Genomic DNA, 19,555 nt, shown 5'->3' on the forward strand with positions numbered 1-19,555 from the left:
GAGTTGTAAGGAATTCACTTCCAGGGTTAGTGGTTGAGGCAGAAACTGTCAACATTCAGGATTAGATTGGATAGGTGGATGAAGGAAAAGGATGTGGGAACAGGCTGGGTAAATGCGATTAGGATTGTTTGCTGCGTGGAGGGTAAATGCTGACAAGTATTGGATGAGCGGAATGGCCTGTTTCCAAGTTCTTCTATGGTTATGATCTGGAATGCACTGCCAGAGGGGGTGGTGGAGGCAGATTCAATCATGGCCTTCAAAAGGGAACTGGATAAGTACTTGAAAGGAAAAAAATTGCAGGGCTACGGGGAAAGGATGGGGTAGTGGGATTAGCTGGCTTGCACTTGCATAGAGCCGGCACAGACTCGATGGGTCAAATGGCCTCCTTCCATGCTGTAACCTTTCTATGATTCTAAAGAAGGTCTCCTATTGTAACTCTGAACCAGGGAAATGAGTCATAAAAAATCGAGTAATCTCTATGCTTAGTCGTGAAATGAGCAGAATGCTGATATTGACAGGAGAGTCATTGAGGCATATTCACAAGTGGAGAAACTTTCAGCTAGTGTTGGGGGTTAAACACTAAGGGGTCAAAGTGTAATAGCAAGAATTTAGGAGGCATGGTTAGTAAGTTTGCAGATGACACCAAGATTGGTGGCATTGTGGACAGTGAAGAAGGTTATCTAGGATTGCAACGGGATCTTGATAAATTGGGCCAGTGGGCCGATGAATGGCAGATGGAGTTTAATTTAGATAAATGTGAGGTGATGCATTTTGGTAGATCGAATCGGGCCAGGACCTACTCCATTAATGGTAGGGTGTTGGGGAGAGTTATAGAACAAAGAGATCTAGGAGTACAGGTTCATAGCTCCTTGAAAGTGGAGTCACAGGTGGATAGGGTGGTGAAGAAGGCATTCAGCATGCTTGGTTTCATTGGTCAGAACATTGAATACAGGAGTTGGGATGTCTTGTTGAAGTTGTACAAGACATTACTTAGGCCACACTTGGAATACTGTGTACAGTTCTGGTCACCCTATTATAGAAAGGATATTATTAAACTAGAAAGAGTGCAGAAAAGATTTACTAGGATGCTACCGGGACTTGATGGTTTTACTTATAGGGAGAGGTTGGATAGACTGAGACTTTTTTCCCTGGAGAGTAGGAGGTTTAGGGGTGATCTTATAGAAGTCTATAAAATAATGAGGGGCATAGATAAGGTAGATAGTCAAAATCTTTTCCCAAAGGTAGGGGAGTCTATAACGAGGGGGCATAGATTTAAGGTGAGAGGGGAGAGATACAAAAGGGTCCAGAGGGGCAATTTTTTCACTCAAAGGGTGGTGAGTGTCTGGAACGAGCTGCCAGAGGCAGTAGTAGAGGCGGGTATAATTTTGTCTTTTCAAAAGCATTTGGACAGTTACATGGGTAAGATGGGTATAGAGGGATATGGGCCAAGTGCAGGCAATTGGGACTAGCTTAGTGGTATAAACTGGGCGACATGGACATGTTATGATTCTAGGTCAGTTTTATGTGTTCTCATTTCCTGTTAATTCCGGTACAGCTGATATTAATAAGGCTATCCTGGCTAAGAAGAAACGTCTGGAGGTGTACACCAAATCTTCATTAAAGACCAGCAACCAAAAGATTGAGCAGATTTGGAAAGTGCAACAAGAAGAAAGGTAATGCAGAGAAAATTTATTTCAGTACCTGTTCATTTATTTCATTCTGCATATTCGTATAAAAAGTGCTAAAGCATGCAAAATGTGGTGTAGAAAAAGGAATTGGCCCATATCTCCTCTTGATGACATATATGTTAAAGACCCATTCTGTGCTGGGATTGTTGTCAATTGTTGCAGTTTTGGGTGTTCTATCTTGCAGTTCTGAACCCGAAGGGACTCTAACCCTAGCCAGAATTTTCTAAGCTTCAGCATAATCATATTGTGTACATTACTGTGCTTTATAACTAATACTTGAATTAGATTTATTTTTTGGTCAGCTAGATATCTGGCATATGCAGAAATTCATCATGTTTAACAGCCTCCAAACCAAACTTAAGAAATCCACAAAAGCAAAGTTTCCATTTACTTCAGACTTGTTTTGTAAGACCATTTACCTAAATTCAAAGAACGTGGTGCAGGTGGGCAACAGCAAGGTTTAGGTCTGCCTCCTTTCCCCAAAGTTTGCGTAAGGAACTGTTGGGAATTAACCATCTATACGAATATTGCTTACCAGCACAGAGCACTGGTGAGCTTTCCACTGCTTGTTGAGCTAGGACCACCTTACCTATTAGAGCACTGGCTAGCAGGCTTACCTGGAGCAGAGTGAGAAGAATCCTGACCCCAGTGATGGATGTACCCCTCCAGGTCGCATCAATGAGCTAGTCAGGCTAGGTTAACCAGGAGTACTTGCTCAAGTAGAGGATTTCCAAGTCTGACACAGACAGATCAACTTGGTTGCCATCTCTTGTCATCAAGCATGGCATCTTGAAGCCAATTCAATCCCAAAGAGACTACAGTTAACTCTCTGTCCCCTTATCCAAAAAATAAAAGACAGTCACTGGTTGGTGATTTGACAACTCCTTCATCTGAACAGCAGTGTTCCCTCCTAAACTGCACGGGGAAATCACAATTATGGGGTTATCTGAAAAAGATTACAGGTTCTTGATAGATCATCATTCTCAGTAAGCAGCAGTTTTTTCTGTGCTTACCTTTCATTTCCTCTTTTCCCCAAGCACTTGCAGAAATGGCAAACGGAGAAATCTGTCATGGTTTAGATGGCCTTGTTTATTGTTTGAGAAGATCGTGGTTTTTACCTATTGTGTGGCCGAGCTGATCTGACTAGCTCACCAAATGAACCTTCCACCTCTGTTCTGGCATTTCTTCCCCTTAGCTTCCATTTGCTAGTTTTCCTATCGGATAACAAACGTTCTTGGAGAAATGTATTCCATTTCCAGGGATAACTTTATTTTGTTCTGATCAAGATGAATATTGTTAGTACAAGGAACATTTGTATTTTGCACACTCAATATCAGTATTATTCTCCATTGTAATGTATGTATTTACTCTGCTCCAACATTGTCCCTAAATCCCAACTTTAGCCCTCAGCAGAATGATTTTGTGCATTGTGTCTGATGGCTACAGTCACGGTAGTATCAGATGCAAGACCTCCCCCTGACTGCACCAGTATGAATTTTCCACATCGACGCTCAGATATCCAATTTAACCAGAATTATGGTAATCTTTGTGCTGTGAATCTCCCCATCCAGTGCTTCCGATATATCCGATACCACCTTCGGCACCAGTGCTTCCGATATGTCCGATACCACCTTCGGCTCCAGTGCTTCCGATATGTCCGATACCACCTTCGGCTCCAGTGTTTCCGATATGTCCGATACCACCTTCGGCACCAGTGCTTCCGATATGTCCGATACCACCTTCGGCACCAGTGCTTCCGATATGTCCGATACCACCTTCGGCACCAGTGCTTCCGATATGTCCGATACCACCTTCGGCTCCAGTGCTTCCGATATGTCCGATACCACCTTCGGCACCAGTGCTTCCGATATGTCTTCCTTTTTCCTCAACCGAGGATTCCCCTCCTCTGTAGTTGACAGGGCCCTCGACCGTGTCCGTCCTATTTCCCACACTTCTGCCCTCACCCCTTCCCTTCTCTCCCAGAACCATGATAGGGTCCCCCTTGTCCTCACCTTCCACCCCACCAGCCTCCATATTCATTGTATCATCCTCCGCCATTTCCGCCACCTCCAGCGCGATCCCACCACCAAACACATCTTGCCCTCCCCTCCCCTTTCTGCATTCCGAAGGGACCGCTCCCTCCGCGACACCCTGGTCCACTCTTCCCTCACCCCCAACACCCTTTCCACGGCCCCTTCCCGTGCGAGCGCAGGAGATGCAACACCTGCCCCTTCACCTCCTCCCTTCCCACCGTCCAGGGCCCCAAACACTCCTTCCAAGTGAAGCAGCGATTTACTTGTCCTTCTTTCAATTTGGTATACCGTGTAGAATACAGTCTCCTCTACATTAGGGAGACCAAACGCAAACTCTGTGATCACTTGTCTGAACACCTCTGCTCTGTCCACAAGAGCGACCCTGACCTGCCGGTCGTTTGCCGTTTTAATCCCCCGTCCCATTCCTACTCTGACCTCTCTGTCCTCTGCCTCTTACACTGTTCCAGTGAAGCTCAAAGTAGGCTCGAGGAACAGAACCATATCTTTCGATTAGGCACTTTACAACCTTCTGGACTCAACATTGATTTCAATAACTTCAGATCATAACCACTGCCCCCATTTTTTTGGTCAGCTAGTGCTGGTAATGGTTCTGCTATTGCCATTTACAGCCACTCCTGATCAATCTTTTGTTTCTTAACCTGTCCCATTACCACCTCCCTTGCCTTGCACCATCATCCCTTTTGTCATTTAAACACTCGTGCCCTCCACCCTATCAGAGACCTTCCCTTTTGTTCTTTCCTCCCCTCCCCCCTTTCCCTGGCTCTGTACTTGCTCAAAAACTTTCACTCTTTTAACATCTTCCAGTTCTGACGAAAGGTCTTCGACCTGAAACGTTAACTGTTTCTTTCTCCACAGATGCTGCCTCACTTGCTGAGCTTCTCCAGCATTTTCTGTTTTTATTTCAGATTTCCAGCATCCGCAGTATTTTGCTTTTGTTCTACTCCTTGAAGATCCATTGAGGTGATATACCCTGATGTTCTGCTTTAGGAAGGGAGCCTGGAAAAATAATCTCAATTAATCTATGAGGTTATCAATTTTGTCCTTTTACCACTTTATGGAGATTGAAATCCAAGAGTACTAGGAAAGAAATATTTGCATCACGATTCTGCTCCTGGCACAGTCTCTCCCTCTCTCAGGCGTATTGACGCACCTTCACCATGCTTAAGACTGGCTAGACCCTCCAGATATAAATCTTGTACTAGCCCACCTATTGCCATTGAGCGCAGGTCTGCTGCTCCCCCATTCTCCAGTCTGACTCTGCCAGAAGAAGTAAATAGGTCCGGTAGTCCGAGCAGTCGTGCTCTTTCCTATCCATGCCACTGGGCTCATCTGTTCGGATTTATCAGACTCAGAGCCCTGGGAAACATCAGATGTCAATGCTCGTTGGTAGATCCAGCCACAGGAGTTAGTGAGCTGCTGCCATCTCTGGCTCATCTCTCCTGTTTTGTCCTTGGTCATTTCTGGTTCATCTCCCACCCTCTGTTGTATTTAGTTCTCTCACTTGTCATCTCTGGAGTCTTCATTCTTTTCCCTACTTTATCTATGATCTTAAAAGGGAAAAAGCTGTAGTTAACATCACATGGCAGCCCAAAAATCTCATGACTTTTTAAAACTGTAATGTCTGTTTTTAGTGATTTGTCTCATGATTTTTGCACTCTGGATGGTGTTGGGATTGCCATACTTGACCATCAGATCAATGAGAGCTCAGAGGAAATCAAATCCATCTATGAGCCGAGTCCCTCAAATGGGACGCAACATGAGAGAGCATCCAAGAACTCAGTGTCTCACCAGTCACTGCTGTACGTAAGCCCAAATTCTGGTGCCCGGTCTAGTCTCTGTGCCAAAGCTGCTTTTATACTGAGTTTAGAGGGACGTGCCAGAAACTCCGTTCCCTAGCCACCGATTCCGCCCCTCTTCCTGGCCACTGTCTGAGGCTGATCCAGACCGTTCGCAACCTTGCCGTCCTATTTGACCCTGAGATGAGCTTCCAACCACATATCCACTCCATCACCAAGACCACCTACTTCCACTTACGTAACATCGCCCGTCTCAGCTCATCTGCTGCTTAAACTCTCATCCATGCCTTTGTTTCCTCTAGGCTTGACTATTCCAATGCTCTCCTGGCTGGCCTCCCATCTTCCACCCTCCATAAACTAGAGCTCATCCTAAACTCTGCTGCCTGTATCCTAACTCGCACCAAGTCCCGTTCACCCATCACTCCTGTACTCGCTGACCTATATTGGTTCCTGGTCCGGGAACGCTCAGTTTTAAAATTCTTATCCTTGTTTTCAAATCCCTCCATGGTCTCTCCCCTCCCTATCTCTGTAACCTCCTCCAGCCCTACAACCCTCCGAGATCTCTGCGCTCCTCCAATTCTTGCCTCTTGAGCATCCCCGATTTTAATCACTCTATCTTTGGCGGCCGTGCCTTCAGCTGTCTAGACCCTAAGTTCTGGAATTCCCTCCCTAAACCTCTCTGCCTCTCTACCTCCTTTAAGATGCTCCTTAAACTTACCTCTTTGCCCAAGCTTTTGGTCACCTATCCTAATATCTCCTTATGTGGCTCGGTGTCAAATTTTGTTTGATAATCACTCCTGTGAAGCGCCTTGGGACGTTTTACTACATTAAAAGCGCTCTATAGATGCAAGTTGTTTTTTCTGGTTCTTTTGCCGCTGACAACCCAAAGTAAACTTATGGGATTCACCAAGGCTGGCTGCTGGGACCACTCAGTAAAATAACACTGATTGAAAGATTAAGTGCACAAGACCAGTTCAAATAAAGATATCTACCATACAACCCACTAATATTTGATGTAACTGCTACAATTTGGGTGCATCTCCAGATAGTTCTTCTCATGCCCAACACAATGGACTGATTCCAGTAATGGCAGAGGCAGTGTGCCAGTTACTGTCTGTACTCTGGAACTGTAACTCCAGGTCTCTCTGACTGACAAATACCACACTGACAGGCCATATATCCCAGGTGACAGCTGCAAATCAACCTTAAAATGAATAACATTAGCAGGAGCACAAGTGAAAATAGCAGCAGATAGAAAAATCTCAATGTTTCTCACTTATATGCAGAATTTGCCTCAAAACAATAAAGGATCTCTAAACTCTGGGTCTTGCAAGTACACTTTGGACCAACATTTGTGATGATGATGTTTATACATGAAATTGGATAGTCATGGTGTGTTCCATAACTCCCACTTGAGGACTGCCTGTCAAAGTGGAGATTCACTAAGAAACCACGACACTTGGCCTCAATGATTACTCCTGTTTGCTTTGAACTGGGACAAAGGAAGATTTTGTTTCTTAAAAAAGGAAGTATCTTTCCCAATTAAACACTGTCAACCAAAATAATGTTTAAAGGCACAGAAACTGCCTGACAATTTTCCTGACACAGTTTACCCTTGTGAAACACAGTAACTCTGATGGAGTGATAACCTTTCCGCCTGTAATACTAGTTAAGTGATCTACCTGATCAGGGTCAGGCTGATACTTTAATCACAGCATCTGTTTCCTCCAGCACAGAGAAACAACCCTTCTGGAAAGTTTCTCTGAAAGTAATGGTGATATTTTAAACTTCCCACAGTTCCTCAGACTGAATTCCCATAAAGGAATGTTAAAAGCCTTTTATGATTTGAAACAAAACAGATCTCTGGTCCTTATTCTTTCTCATCTTCACAAATGACCTTGGATTCAAAAACTAACTGTAAGCTTGTCAAATTTACCGATGACACTAAATTAGGGAGAGCAATAGAGACAAAGGATGCAGTTAAAGATTTGAAAAAGGTTTTAGATTGATTATGGAATTGGGTAGACAAACGGCAAATGAAATATAACACTGAGAAAGTGAAAGTGATATATATATATATATATATATATATATATACACTATTAGGTATAAAAATGTATACATCATAAATAAATATCCTTTTCAATGCTCTGGGAATGTGACTAAGCTAATACAATATTAGGAGATGTCGCCAAAACAGTGGAAAAAAAGCAGTTAGGCAAAGCTTCTCAGTGTACGGATCAGACCACATTTAGAGAATTGTGCGAATTGTTAGTTACCATACCAGGAAAGACGATGTAAAGAGAGAGTTAGGATACTTAGAGGGATGAGCTAAATGCCCTTTCCTTATACCTATCTCTCTTACGTTCTTAACAAACGGTAGCAGAAACAGAGTGCCTTGATGAACCTGGCTGACTGCTCCGCTTAAAGCTTTTTCAGAGAAGCCTATTGCACTTTTTTTTCAGTTCCTTCCAGGTACAGCAATGGGGACTCAAACATAATAATTAAGAAATTACTATTCTGAGTAGCCTGGAAGCAAGGATTTCACTCACGGGAACAGCTTCAAAATGGACCAATCTGTCCTGTTTCGGATCATAATAATCTTTACATTCTAGATTTTTGTTTTGATAAATTGTACAGGGATCTCATTTATCTTCTCTTTATGCCAGCTTGACTTCAAAAAGGAAGAGACTGGTATTAATTAGGTGGGCATTCTAGGTTCTCAAGTTCCCTTCTTGACATACAGTGAAGTGTCCTCCTTGCATAAAAGCTTTTGATCAAGGATGTGTCCAGCTTACAGAGGTTACTGCAGAATACTGCAAGAGTTGGGATTTTTATTGTTTTGGAATCTTTTTAAAGTACTGCTGAGAAATCAAGTGTTCCATAAATAAATATATCATTCTGCTGCTTGATCAATTTGTGTTATTTCTGTCTTAATAAAAACCTATTAGTTTTAGCCTGAACTATATGGTCTGCCAGTGTGTGGTTTTCCATCGATGTCGATCGGGAGTACGCAAGAGGGTTCATTGTCAGCCTGAAGGCCGACTGCCTGAGATACTTTGGTTGTAAGAAGAGCTTGGTTCCTTATGGATCTTATATTGAGCAGGAGTACAAAATATTGGGAAGTAGCCCGAATCCTAATATCCACCAGATCTCAATGCAATCAGCAGTACTTTAAAAAGGTTCCAAAACAATAAAAGTATACGATCTGTCCGAAATCCTTTTGAAAGGATCCAGCAGTGCCCGTGAGTTAGTTCCAAGGGTAGTCTATTCCACATATCAACTGCTCAGCACAGCATGTTGTTTTAAAGCTCTGGTCCTGATTGAGATTCATTAATTTTGTGCTTGTTCTCTTGACTTTTTTTCTGCCCTCCTTCTCCTCAAGGTGCTGATTCTTACTTAAGTACCCTGGCCTAGTGGCCATTCCTCATGTATGAGGTGTCAGAGAGTTGTGTCAGTGGTTATGGATGCTGTTTCCAGGATGGGTCACTGAGTAGCCATCTGGAGCATTGACCATGAAGTCCTATCACTTTTTGCTCTACCATGTATCAACTTATTTGTACAGGCAAAAGCTGACTGATGATTACTGTAAGCAGTTTACTGGAATCTTCCAGCAATGGGAGAAAGATATTCAAAAGGCCAAGGACCAAGAAGAGAAGATAGAAGTAAGTGTCTAGACATTGTCTTGTACATTATTATATTATCTTCTGTTTAACCTGCCGATCTGTATATATACAAGACTTCTTCAGGATGTTACTTAGGACTGAATTAAACGTCTGCTTATCGTGACAATAAGAACAATGAAAAGTAGCATTCAGTAATTACAACTATGCATGGTAGTTAACTTCTTTAAGATGGACCTAATGCAGCTTTTATAATTTAACTCCACTTTCTAACAAAGCCGTTCCCTAGTTTCTTCATTCAGTGTCCTCCATGTAGCATAGGAATAAGCCCAGGTTGGCAGTGGGGAGAAATGATGCGGATGCAGGCTGTTTGAGGTGTTGGTGCCATCTTCGGGGACTATTGCTCATATGACACTCATACCACTACATGAAGGCAATTACTTTGCAGTGATGTGTGAAGTAGTGTCTAAAGTTGCTTTGCCAGACCCACTTCAATCCTCGAATCAAAATGAGAATCTAGTGTGAATAGGGAGTGCTCCCAGCAGATGCATCGGTCGAGTGGCCTGGGGAGGAAGCCCCATAATCCTTCTTCAGCATCTGTCAGCAAGGCTGCGCCCACCCGCTTGGCTGGAGTGAGCCAACGTTAGCTGGGCTGGATAATCGATTCCCAGGTAATTGCATCTTCTCCGTCGGTGCAGCTTAAACCAAGGCAGTGTCCTGGGTTCCTGAAGCAGTGGTCAAACAGGCCCACTGCTCACCGATTCCAGCCTTCCTGGGGAAAGTGTAGGCTAAGGAGCCTTTCTCAAGAGATCCGTGTACTGGTTTTGTGTCCAATGTCAGAAAATTCACTTTGCAGCAGATGACTGGATTTGTACAGGTGGCCAAAGCCTCAGCATCGACCCAAGAGGGTAGCTTTACGCTGCTATTCTTTTATGTGGCTCTGCATCTCGGCTTTCCCCTGATCTACAGTGTTGCCTGACCTTCTCTTTTCAGGCAAAAATCTTTTTATAAAGTAAATGAGGTTATCATTGAAGCATACGTGAGATTCTGGGATTAGCAGCAGAAGCTCCATTTGAGCATTACTGCCCCACTCGTGGGTCTGGGATTAAAAAAGACAGTTTTCCATCCTCTGCAGAGGAGGATTTGGCCAGGGTGTGTCACTGAAGGGAGCCCCAGAACTGGGTGTGTCACTGAAGGGAGCCCCAGAACTGGGTGTGTCACTGAAGGGAGCCCCAGAACTGGGTGTGTCACTGAAGGGAGCCCCAGAACTGGGTGTGTCACTGAAGGGAGCCCCAGAACTGGGTGTGTCACTGAAGGGAGCCCCAGAACTGGGTGTGTGACACTACCTGGAAAGAAAGGTAGGGGACCGTTGAAGGGAGATAACCTGCAAAAACTGGCCTATTTCCATTTGTTTCTTCTGCAGAACATGTTTAGGCAGCAACAGAAGCTTTTCCAGCAGATGAGAGTGGTCCAGGGACAAAGATTGAAGAGCATCAAGCAGCTGTTTGACCAGTTCCTGAAGGTAAATCTTGAAAAGGGTTGGTGACCAAGGATTGTTTGCCAAAACACTTTTTTTATAATGCTGCATCAAACTCTGTAACAAAATATGTTGCCCTCACCTCAATAAAGAATCTATCTCCTTTATCTTTAGTTGAAAATTTTAATTTTTTGCTTGTCTATTCTCTTTCCCAGCCCCCCGTGTGTGGGGTATGATTTCGTGGGTGCCAGTTCCCCTCTGGACCTTCACCCAAGTGGCCACTGTCACATTTGAGGCCTCAACTGAGATAAGAGAGCTCAATGCAAACCAGGAATGAACTTGGGATTTTCCTGGTCTGTATCATTGGATCCATTTGGATGGCCTGAAACTACTATAGTTATCATCTTGCTGATTGTTCGCAGATTGTGTATGGTCGACACTTCTTTATTTCGTGCCTTTAAATTAGCAAAATGTTCCCAAGTATTCACAGTTGGTTAGGCCAAGTAAGAGAATTAGGGGAGGAGGTTGAAGGCAGAGTCAGATGCGTGGTGAGGAGGGCTGAAGCGGGGTGCTTAGAGTGTGGGGCAAGATGGCTGTTGATATTGCTAATGGTAGAATATATAGAGAGGGGACCGGACAATAAACTAGAACTGGAAGAGCGGTGGGGGGGGAGCATAAAGGTCACTGAGCCATTGAAGGTCAGCTACATTGAGCTGATCAGTGAAGAGGACTTTGTGCGGGATAGGACGTAGGAGACAGAGTTCTGAATCATTTGGTGTCTGTTCAGAAGGGCAATGGAAAAGTTTAGCCATAAGGTGCTAAAAAGCGTGGGACAGGGGTGTCGGGGGACGAGGTTGCATGGTATGGGGTTGAGTTTGAGCAGGCATCGAGGAAGGGGAATGCAGTCAGACACGGGTGTGAAGTTTCTGGTGGGACCAAGCGGGGGGCTTTGGTCTTTGGTCTTGCTAGCCTAAAGCCGCAGTAGGTGCGGCTCATCCACATCTTGATGTCTGACAGGCAGTCAGACTGCACAGCCACAGTCGTGAAATCATAACTGGTGGTGGGGAGGTAAAGTTGGCATAAATGTGAGAGCTGACCCATGCTTATCACTACTGTCGCTGAGGGGCAGCATATAGATGAAGAATATGCAGCCAAGTAAATTTACTTCCCGATTGTACCAGGTTAGAAATGTAACGTATACAGTTCTGCATGATAACATACCGCTCCGCTTCAGTAAATGGTGTTATTTTGAGCATGCTAACATTGCAAACAATTCCCCTTCCACATAGGGATGAGAGGAGCTGCGGTGATAATGTTGAAAGTCCCAGAATAGATTACTGCTGGGCTGTCAGTGCACCTTGCAGATATTTCCTAACGGATTGGGTAACTGCTGATATATAAATTCATGAAGTTTCCAGTCAATATGGACTGTCAGCTGTTGGCCTGTGGGTGTTGTCCGGCCTGCGTGCACTGCATTATTGATTATTCTGAAGTTGTGCCATATCACGAATAAATGTGCAGATGAATTTTGATGCTCTTAATGTTACTCTTAGAATTTAGAGGAACTGGAGAAGAGCCACACAGAGCAGCAGTCTGCTGTACAGATTGAGCTACGCAAGGAGATGGCCCTCTTTCAGAAAAGGATTTTAATGGATACTGTAAGTAAAATTGTAATATTCTTTGATTTTAAAAGTGAGGTGGCTGTATTCAGATTGTTCAGTGCACACCTTTTTATATAGCTCAATCTGCCCAATTTCCCTATGGAAAACAAATGAAAGTGTGTGCAGAGCCTTAGCTCACTGCAGTTTTCCCCAGCGGTCTGTGCGTGGGGAACACTGCCTGCTCAATCGGCTCGCTTTCTGCACCGGCATGTAAGCAAGCTACAACATACAACACTTCCTTTAAACTGTCAAAATTAGTCAGGCAAATTTATCACACTTACGGCTGACTGATTTCTTCCAGTTCATTGGATAAAAATTAGAATGAATTGAAAACTCCATCATGTAGGTCAGAACATGGTGTACATATGTGGTAATTCCCAGCTGTCATGTCGTGACATCTCGTTGGGTTACAGCAGCAGGATGGCCAAATTATCACAAGCAGTCTGTACACACAGAATGGTAAACCCTGCAGCTGCTGCTGATTTACAAGGGGCTAAACGACATCATTCACAATAAACGTGAGGGAGAGTTACACTTCCAACACCCAGGCAGCTAATCTAAATAGTTAATATAAAGGGTCAGGGATGTGTACAAGCAGTGAGGGAAATCCTTTTATGGGTAATGTAGTTTAGAATCTTTTAGACAGAGTTTGAATTCTTGTCGATTGTAATGTGCACTCTCGCTCTCTCTGCTCCAACGTGCAGCAACAGCAGGAGATGGCCACGGTGCGGAAGTCTCTACAATCCATGCTAATGTGATGTCATTCAGTGGACAGAAACTCTGCCGCCATTCTATTAAACAACTGATTATTTTGTTGTTGCAGCAGCAAACAACTCAGTTTATAGTTGAGATTTTAAAATGCTGGTTGGTTTTAAAACTGCCTTTGTGTTATTGTAGCAGTAAAGATTAAGCTCTTCGGTGCTCGCTCATTGTGTTGAAGTTGTTAACCAGAATAAAACAAACTCACTAATTTAATTCTGCTGCTTTTGTTTGCAATTCTAAACCCTCCCCTGCATATGCATTATAGTGCACAGTTCTGTACAGAAAGATAATTGCACCTGGAATTTCTTATGGACTTCTCTGCTGTCACTAATTTCAGCCTTAATATACATATACACACAGCTTCTGCCTAGCTCTGAAGCTCCAAGAATATTCCTGGTGGTGGTGGTAATGAGCAATGCAGTCATCATATGGTTCTGAAAGTGACAGTCTTGTCAAAATACTTTCTCCATCATCCATCTAAATAGAAAGTCAATCTGAGCTGGGGATGACCTGATCAGAATGGATATCAAGGGGCACAATCGCAATGAAGACAGTTCCTATTTTATCAGTATGATGCTAGGCACTTGCCATGATCAGCACTGAATGTAAAGGCATATCCCAGCTCTCCTGGTTACCAGTACAAGGGTTCATTGTGCACGTGGGGGCCTGGCTCTCCAGGTTATTTTGTGAAGGAAATCTCATTTCAGTTTTTAGGAAGCAAACAACCTAAAGCTACATCACTGGCAGGCAGTGTGAATGGGTAACAGTGAAAAGGTTGTTTTAATTCTTGATATGTAGGCAACACAGGTATGGCCACATTTATTGCCCATCTCTAGTTGCAGAGGGCATTGAGTTACCCATGTAGTGTGGGACTGGAATCACATCTAGACCACTACACATAAGGGACACGTTTCCATTGGATTTTTACAACATTCATGCTCATTTTTGGTACCGAAGACACTCCTGCCCATAGTGGAGTATGGGAAGAGGTCAGAGGCAAAGGAGCTGTTTGTTAGGGAGCAGCAAGAGATTTCACATTAGCAAATGGATTGGGTGGACATTAAATAATGAACAGAATTTGACCACAACATACACACTTATCATGAATAAAGCAATCTTTATTTACACCAGCACTTAGAATTTTTTTTATTTAAAAAGAACAGAAAATTACAATTAAGCATGAAGAATAAAATCAAGAGGCTCATCAGTTACACTAGAAGGCAAAAAGAAGTGAGAACCATCTGTATGTTCAAACAAGATTTGTGCAAAAAAAAATGGATGAAATTTCCATTATATCCAGTTGCTCCAAGTGAATGGGGCTGGTAGTTTAGAGGGCCTGTTATACAACATCTCATTGGATTATTCCTGCTCCATTTATCAAATTATTCCTGTTACAACACCTTATGCAGAAACAGTTGAGCCCAAGAAAAGGGGTGAGAGAAATGCTTTGGTTCATTTTTTAAAATCATATCTGGCATTTGGAAATGTGGTGAGAGATGGGGCTGTGGCTGGGTTTGTGATGTGAGGAGTGCAGCCTCACCATGAACTAATCAAACAAAGTGAACCCTTTTGTGTTGTACTCAAATTACATAATACACAAGCAGTGACCCAGAGATTCAGAAATGGAGACAAAGATCTCCCCCACCCACCACCAGATATATTTGAAAAAATACAGGACAGCCCTGCACTTTACACAAAGGGTTTATAAAATACTGTCAGGAATCCAGTCATAATACTTGTGTGGCAACTCTTCAATGTTATTGCAAGGTGACATCCCAGTGTAAAGAGTGCTGATGCCATGGACAGTAGTGATTTCAGGCATTTTTAACAGATAACTGGCTTAGTGTGTGCCCAACACCCCTTACTACAATGCAAGATATCAATTCACGTAACAGAAATTCTTAAAGGCCAAAGATGCTGAAGTCATTTACTGTCCTTTAAAATCACTTCAAAAGCTCAGGACCCACTGCATACATGACTATAGTGCACATCCCATCCCCATTCCTCTCAGCCACAGCCCTGTGCTATTCACAATACTGGGAGCAGTATATGCTTTGTAAATGCATGTTTATCAAAATAATCACATATGCAAGAAAAATTAGCCACCCGTTGTTTTGAACCCAGAGGTCTTTACTGGCAAAGCTGAAACCCTCATGGATCGAACTTCACAAGGGAAAGCAGATGAAGAACAAGCCTGTGTTCTCCACAGAGTTAGTGCCTGATAAGAGTTTGCATCATTTTCCAACTAAGCCAAGGCTCCCTGGTATCAAAAGAAATATTAGTAACAAAATTGACATGTTTAGCCCAGAGATGCAATGTACCTTTGATTCTACCCATTGCCAGTTTTCCTTACATGGCATTTCCTTATCAAAAACATAAGAGCAAGTATATGGCACAGCTCCTAATGAACACAAGCAGCTTGTACACAGGGACGGGTTAACTTTATAGCACTGGTCCTCTATGCTATAGGACTACAGGCAAAGATTTGTGCTGGTACAGGGACTGGCCCACTGTTTCTCCCATTAGTTCCCCAGATCTGTAAATTTTAGCACCAAGCTACGATGACAAAAGATTGGGAGCTTTGACTGATGCCACTGAAAAAATACATTTGCTGTGCACCAAGAGTTAGAACTATAGGATCTCTCGTTACAGCAGCAGATTTTTCGTGTGGGGTTCTGCTTTTCTGCAAGTCGTCATCTTTCACAAGACTGACACAGCCAAAAGGAGTGCACCTCAAGGCAGCAATGTGCCAGCGTACAACAGCACAAATCCATCCCAGACACAGGAACGGATCACACTTCATTAACCAAATAAGTGGGAAGTACTCTAGAGTTGAACAAACCCTAAGTTAACAGTGTCAGGTAGTGCGGGCTGCATGTTGTGGGGTGTTTACTGAAAATGAGAAGCAATGTTTCCTGTCTGAAGCTCTCGCCACTTCGATATTTGAAGCCTTTTCAGCAGCTACCAGTGTGTCTATTTCTGACTGGAAAAGCTTGTGCTGTCCCTGAAGACACACTCTGCAGGTTTTAGCATCGGATCGTGGTCCCTCATCTCCATACCAGAGCAGCATGTATCAGAGAGCACAGTAACTCTCAGATGCAAGGCATTAGTATCTGCACAATTGCCATTAACCAGACAGTTGAACACTTCAGTTTGATTACATCCATCTGTGAGGTAAAGGCCGACAGGCACAAAGTCAGACAGATAAAACATTCTCTGCAACGCAGAAGGTCAACTGCAATCTCAACGTTGTGCAGGTCACTTTTTAATACAAGAGTACTGACTCATTACCTACACGCAGAAAGGAGCCCTTCATTGCAGCACAGTGATGTGAAGGATGGTCCTACAAGACTGGTGATAAGCAGGTATATATGGCCAGGTTAGACACTACAGCTCACAGCTTCCAGCTCAGCAGCTAATTTCCTCATTGGCAGAAAGCCACAAGCTTTAGGCACAAGTTGCAGTTACTGCATAGGTTTCCAGTAATATCAGTGTTTAACCCTATTAAGCATTCTACAATCAGTGCATCCACGAGCATTGGTCAAGAGGGAAACACATACTCTTCATTTCAAGGCGAGTGGAGAAAATTTGATTTATTCAAATTCCCCAAAGTGAAAACTGCTCAGTGCAGGTTCTTCAGTGAATGTTACTGGTTCATTCCATTAATGGCAGCACAAGCTTGGAAACTAGTCAGGAAGGTGTGAGCTTAACTTCAAGGGACAAATCTATGGGGCATGGGTCACTAGGTCCTCTATACAACGATTTTTGAAACCAAGCACTATTTTTGTTAAAATTAACAGAAGGTTGTGGTTATTTACTCCTTTACATGGAAGTGTGTAGCAAATAAAGCGCAGCAAGCAAAATGGACACGCAACACGCCAAAATCTGCTTCTTAAAGTGCCAGTCCAGCCCAAACAAGGCCCTTCCCTTTAATTACACACCCCTGTACAGTCTGAACAGTTAACAGCAGCATCTCAGACAGCTCGCAAACAGCTTTCCTGTGTAATCGGGACATATACTGCAAACAGTGCATTACAAAACCTTTTATAATCCACAGGTGCTAGTGCTTCACTCACCCCTTTTGAAATTTAAAAAAAGACCCCATTGGGTTTTAAAGGGCATTGCCCAAACGACCAGGTTTTGTAGTTCCCGTAGCCCACCCACCTCACAGCTACTGCTCCGTGAGGTTCCAGCTTGGCACGAAACACCTTTCCCCCCGTCCCCCTCCTCCCCATCAATGCTCACCTGCAATATGGCTCGTCTGGTTAAGTTGCAGGAACTTCTGTTAAGCTCACTCCCAAACCTCGAGCGCTGTACCAGGCCCGTGGATGGTCAGTAGCTCGATCAAACCAAAAGGGCTCAAGACAAGACAGAACGCACCTCATGAAAGCGACAGTGCGCTGTGTTCTTGTTCAGGTCAATACGGAGCAGACGCATATGTTGCTTCCCGACCTGCCACTGTTAGAGAGACGTGCACGCAGGAGCGAAACAATCCTTCCCACCATGGTCTGCTAGTATAGGAGTGTTAGCCTTCATTCAGAAACTGAGGTTTAAACAAAACAAAAAAAAAGTGCACACAATGATTGAACCATAAGTTAATAATTTGTTCACTTTTTCTCCCATTTCCATATTTTTCTCTCTATGTACATTCCTCCAATCGTGTCCTGGGGTTTTCACTAATCGAGCAGAGTGGTTAAGTCACTTGTGATGGTTCTGCTCCTGGGAGTTCACTGGTGAGGAGAGGGAGCTGATTTTGAAGATGTTAATGTGAAGGTGGGAGGCTATCTGATTGCAGACACCCACAGAGTAACGGATTAGATCAATGAGAGACCAGACCTGTGGACCAAAGCGGAGAAGAGTCAATGAGGAAACGCGTGCAGTGCCCCTCAGTCACTGGACGCAGCCCTACACAGATCTGTGCCACCACCATTCCAGTCTGATGCCAAGGTGAGAGAAATCCCTCGATCTCAAGCTGCATCTACAATCTCGAGGCAATCAAAACTTTTATAAAGAATGGAGTCCACCCAGTGCAGAGGAATCCCGGAGAACAAGCAGCACCGAGGAATATCCCACCACAGGAAGCAGCATAAGCCCCCGGAATGGAAAATCTAAATGCCGCCCCCCCTTCACATCAGCTTGAATGTTCCCAATAACAAACTCCCTAGAATCAGGAGTGCCTGCTCTTGGATTAGAGATGAGCATTGGTCAAACTACTCACTCGGATCCTGTGGGAGATACAACTACATCTGCACAAAACAGCATCAGCTAACGGCACAGATCCAGACCCCCCCACCAAGGACATAGGATCAGGAGTAAACTGTTCAGCTTCTCCAGCCTGCTCCACCATTCAATTAGATCATGGCTGATCTGCACCTTAACTCTATTTACCTATCATAGCGCCATATCCCGATACCCTTACCCAACAAAAATCTATCGAGCTCAGTCTTAAAAGATCCAGTTGTCCCCAGCATCCACAGCCTTTTGGAGGTTGTGTGGGAGGGGGGGGGAGGGAGAGGAAGAGAGTTCCAGATGTCCACTAGCCTTTTTGAGTGGAAAAGTGCTTCCTGATTTCCCTCCTAAATGGTCTAGCTCTAATTTTAAAATTATGCCCCCTTGTTCTGGATTCCCCTTCCAGAGGGGATAGTTTTTCCTGCATCCACCCTATCAAATCCTTTAAACATTTTAAACACCTCAATTAGATCACCCTTTAATCTTCTATACTCGAGGGAATACAAGTCTAGTCTATGCAACCTATCCTCATAATTTAACCCTTTTAGCCCTGGTATCATTCTGCTGAATCTGCGCTGCACCCCCTCTAAGGTCCATATATCCTTCCTGAGGTGCGGTGCCCAGAACTAACACATTCTCCAGATGGGGTCTGACCAGAGCTCAGTACAGCTGGAACATAACTTCCTCCCATTTGTATTCCAGCCCTAGAGATAAAGGCCAACATTCCATTCACCTTTTTGATTCATTTTTGTACCTGTGCACTGCTCTTAGTGATGTGTACTTGGACTCCCAAATATCTCTTGCTCCTCCACAGTTCCTAGTTTCTCACCATTTAGAAAATACTTTGATTTCTATTTTAGATCTAAAGTGGATGACCTCACACTTGCCCACACTGAACTCCATTTGCCAGTTTTGCCCACAACCTTAATCTATGTCCCTTTGCAACTTACTGCTCCCATCTGCACTATTTATTGTCCCTCCTAACAAGAGAGTCATCTGTAAATTTGGATATACAATTCTCTATTCCTTCATCCAAGTCAATATATATGAGGGACATCACCCACTTGTCACATGCCATGTATCGGAGTACATTCCCTTTATCCCTACTCTCCGTCTATCCCCCAAATTCCCAAACCAAGTAAAAAGGCTACCTTCATTTTTGCCAATAATCTCTTGCATGGAACCTTATTGAATGCCTTCTGGAAGTCCACATAGACAACATCCATAGACTCTCTCTTGTCTATCTCAGTGACCTCCCCAAAAAA

General features: G+C 43.8%; 2 protein-coding genes across 2 annotated transcripts in view; one reads left to right on the forward strand and one right to left on the reverse strand.

The window, feature by feature from the left end:
• Window positions 1–13,245, forward strand: part of LOC137344660 (synaptonemal complex protein 3-like) — a 32,741-nt gene extending 19,496 nt beyond the window's left edge. The window contains exons 4-8 of the mRNA XM_068007785.1: window positions 1,556–1,673; window positions 9,104–9,203; window positions 10,585–10,683; window positions 12,192–12,296; window positions 13,004–13,245. Of these exons, the coding sequence (XP_067863886.1) occupies window positions 1,556–1,673; window positions 9,104–9,203; window positions 10,585–10,683; window positions 12,192–12,296; window positions 13,004–13,057 (476 nt within the window). The 3' untranslated portion in view covers window positions 13,058–13,245. The remainder of the gene's footprint in view (window positions 1–1,555; window positions 1,674–9,103; window positions 9,204–10,584; window positions 10,684–12,191; window positions 12,297–13,003) is intronic.
• A 913-nt stretch (window positions 13,246–14,158) lies between these two features.
• Window positions 14,159–19,555, reverse strand: part of LOC137344318 (choline/ethanolaminephosphotransferase 1-like) — a 140,416-nt gene continuing 135,019 nt past the window's right edge. The window contains exon 10 of the mRNA XM_068007179.1: window positions 14,159–17,897. Coding sequence (XP_067863280.1) covers window positions 17,760–17,897 — 138 coding nt within the window. The 3' untranslated portion in view covers window positions 14,159–17,759. The remainder of the gene's footprint in view (window positions 17,898–19,555) is intronic.

This window comes from Heptranchias perlo, chromosome 27, assembly GCF_035084215.1.
Source record: "Heptranchias perlo isolate sHepPer1 chromosome 27, sHepPer1.hap1, whole genome shotgun sequence".
NCBI classification, from domain to species: domain Eukaryota; kingdom Metazoa; phylum Chordata; class Chondrichthyes; order Hexanchiformes; family Hexanchidae; genus Heptranchias; species Heptranchias perlo.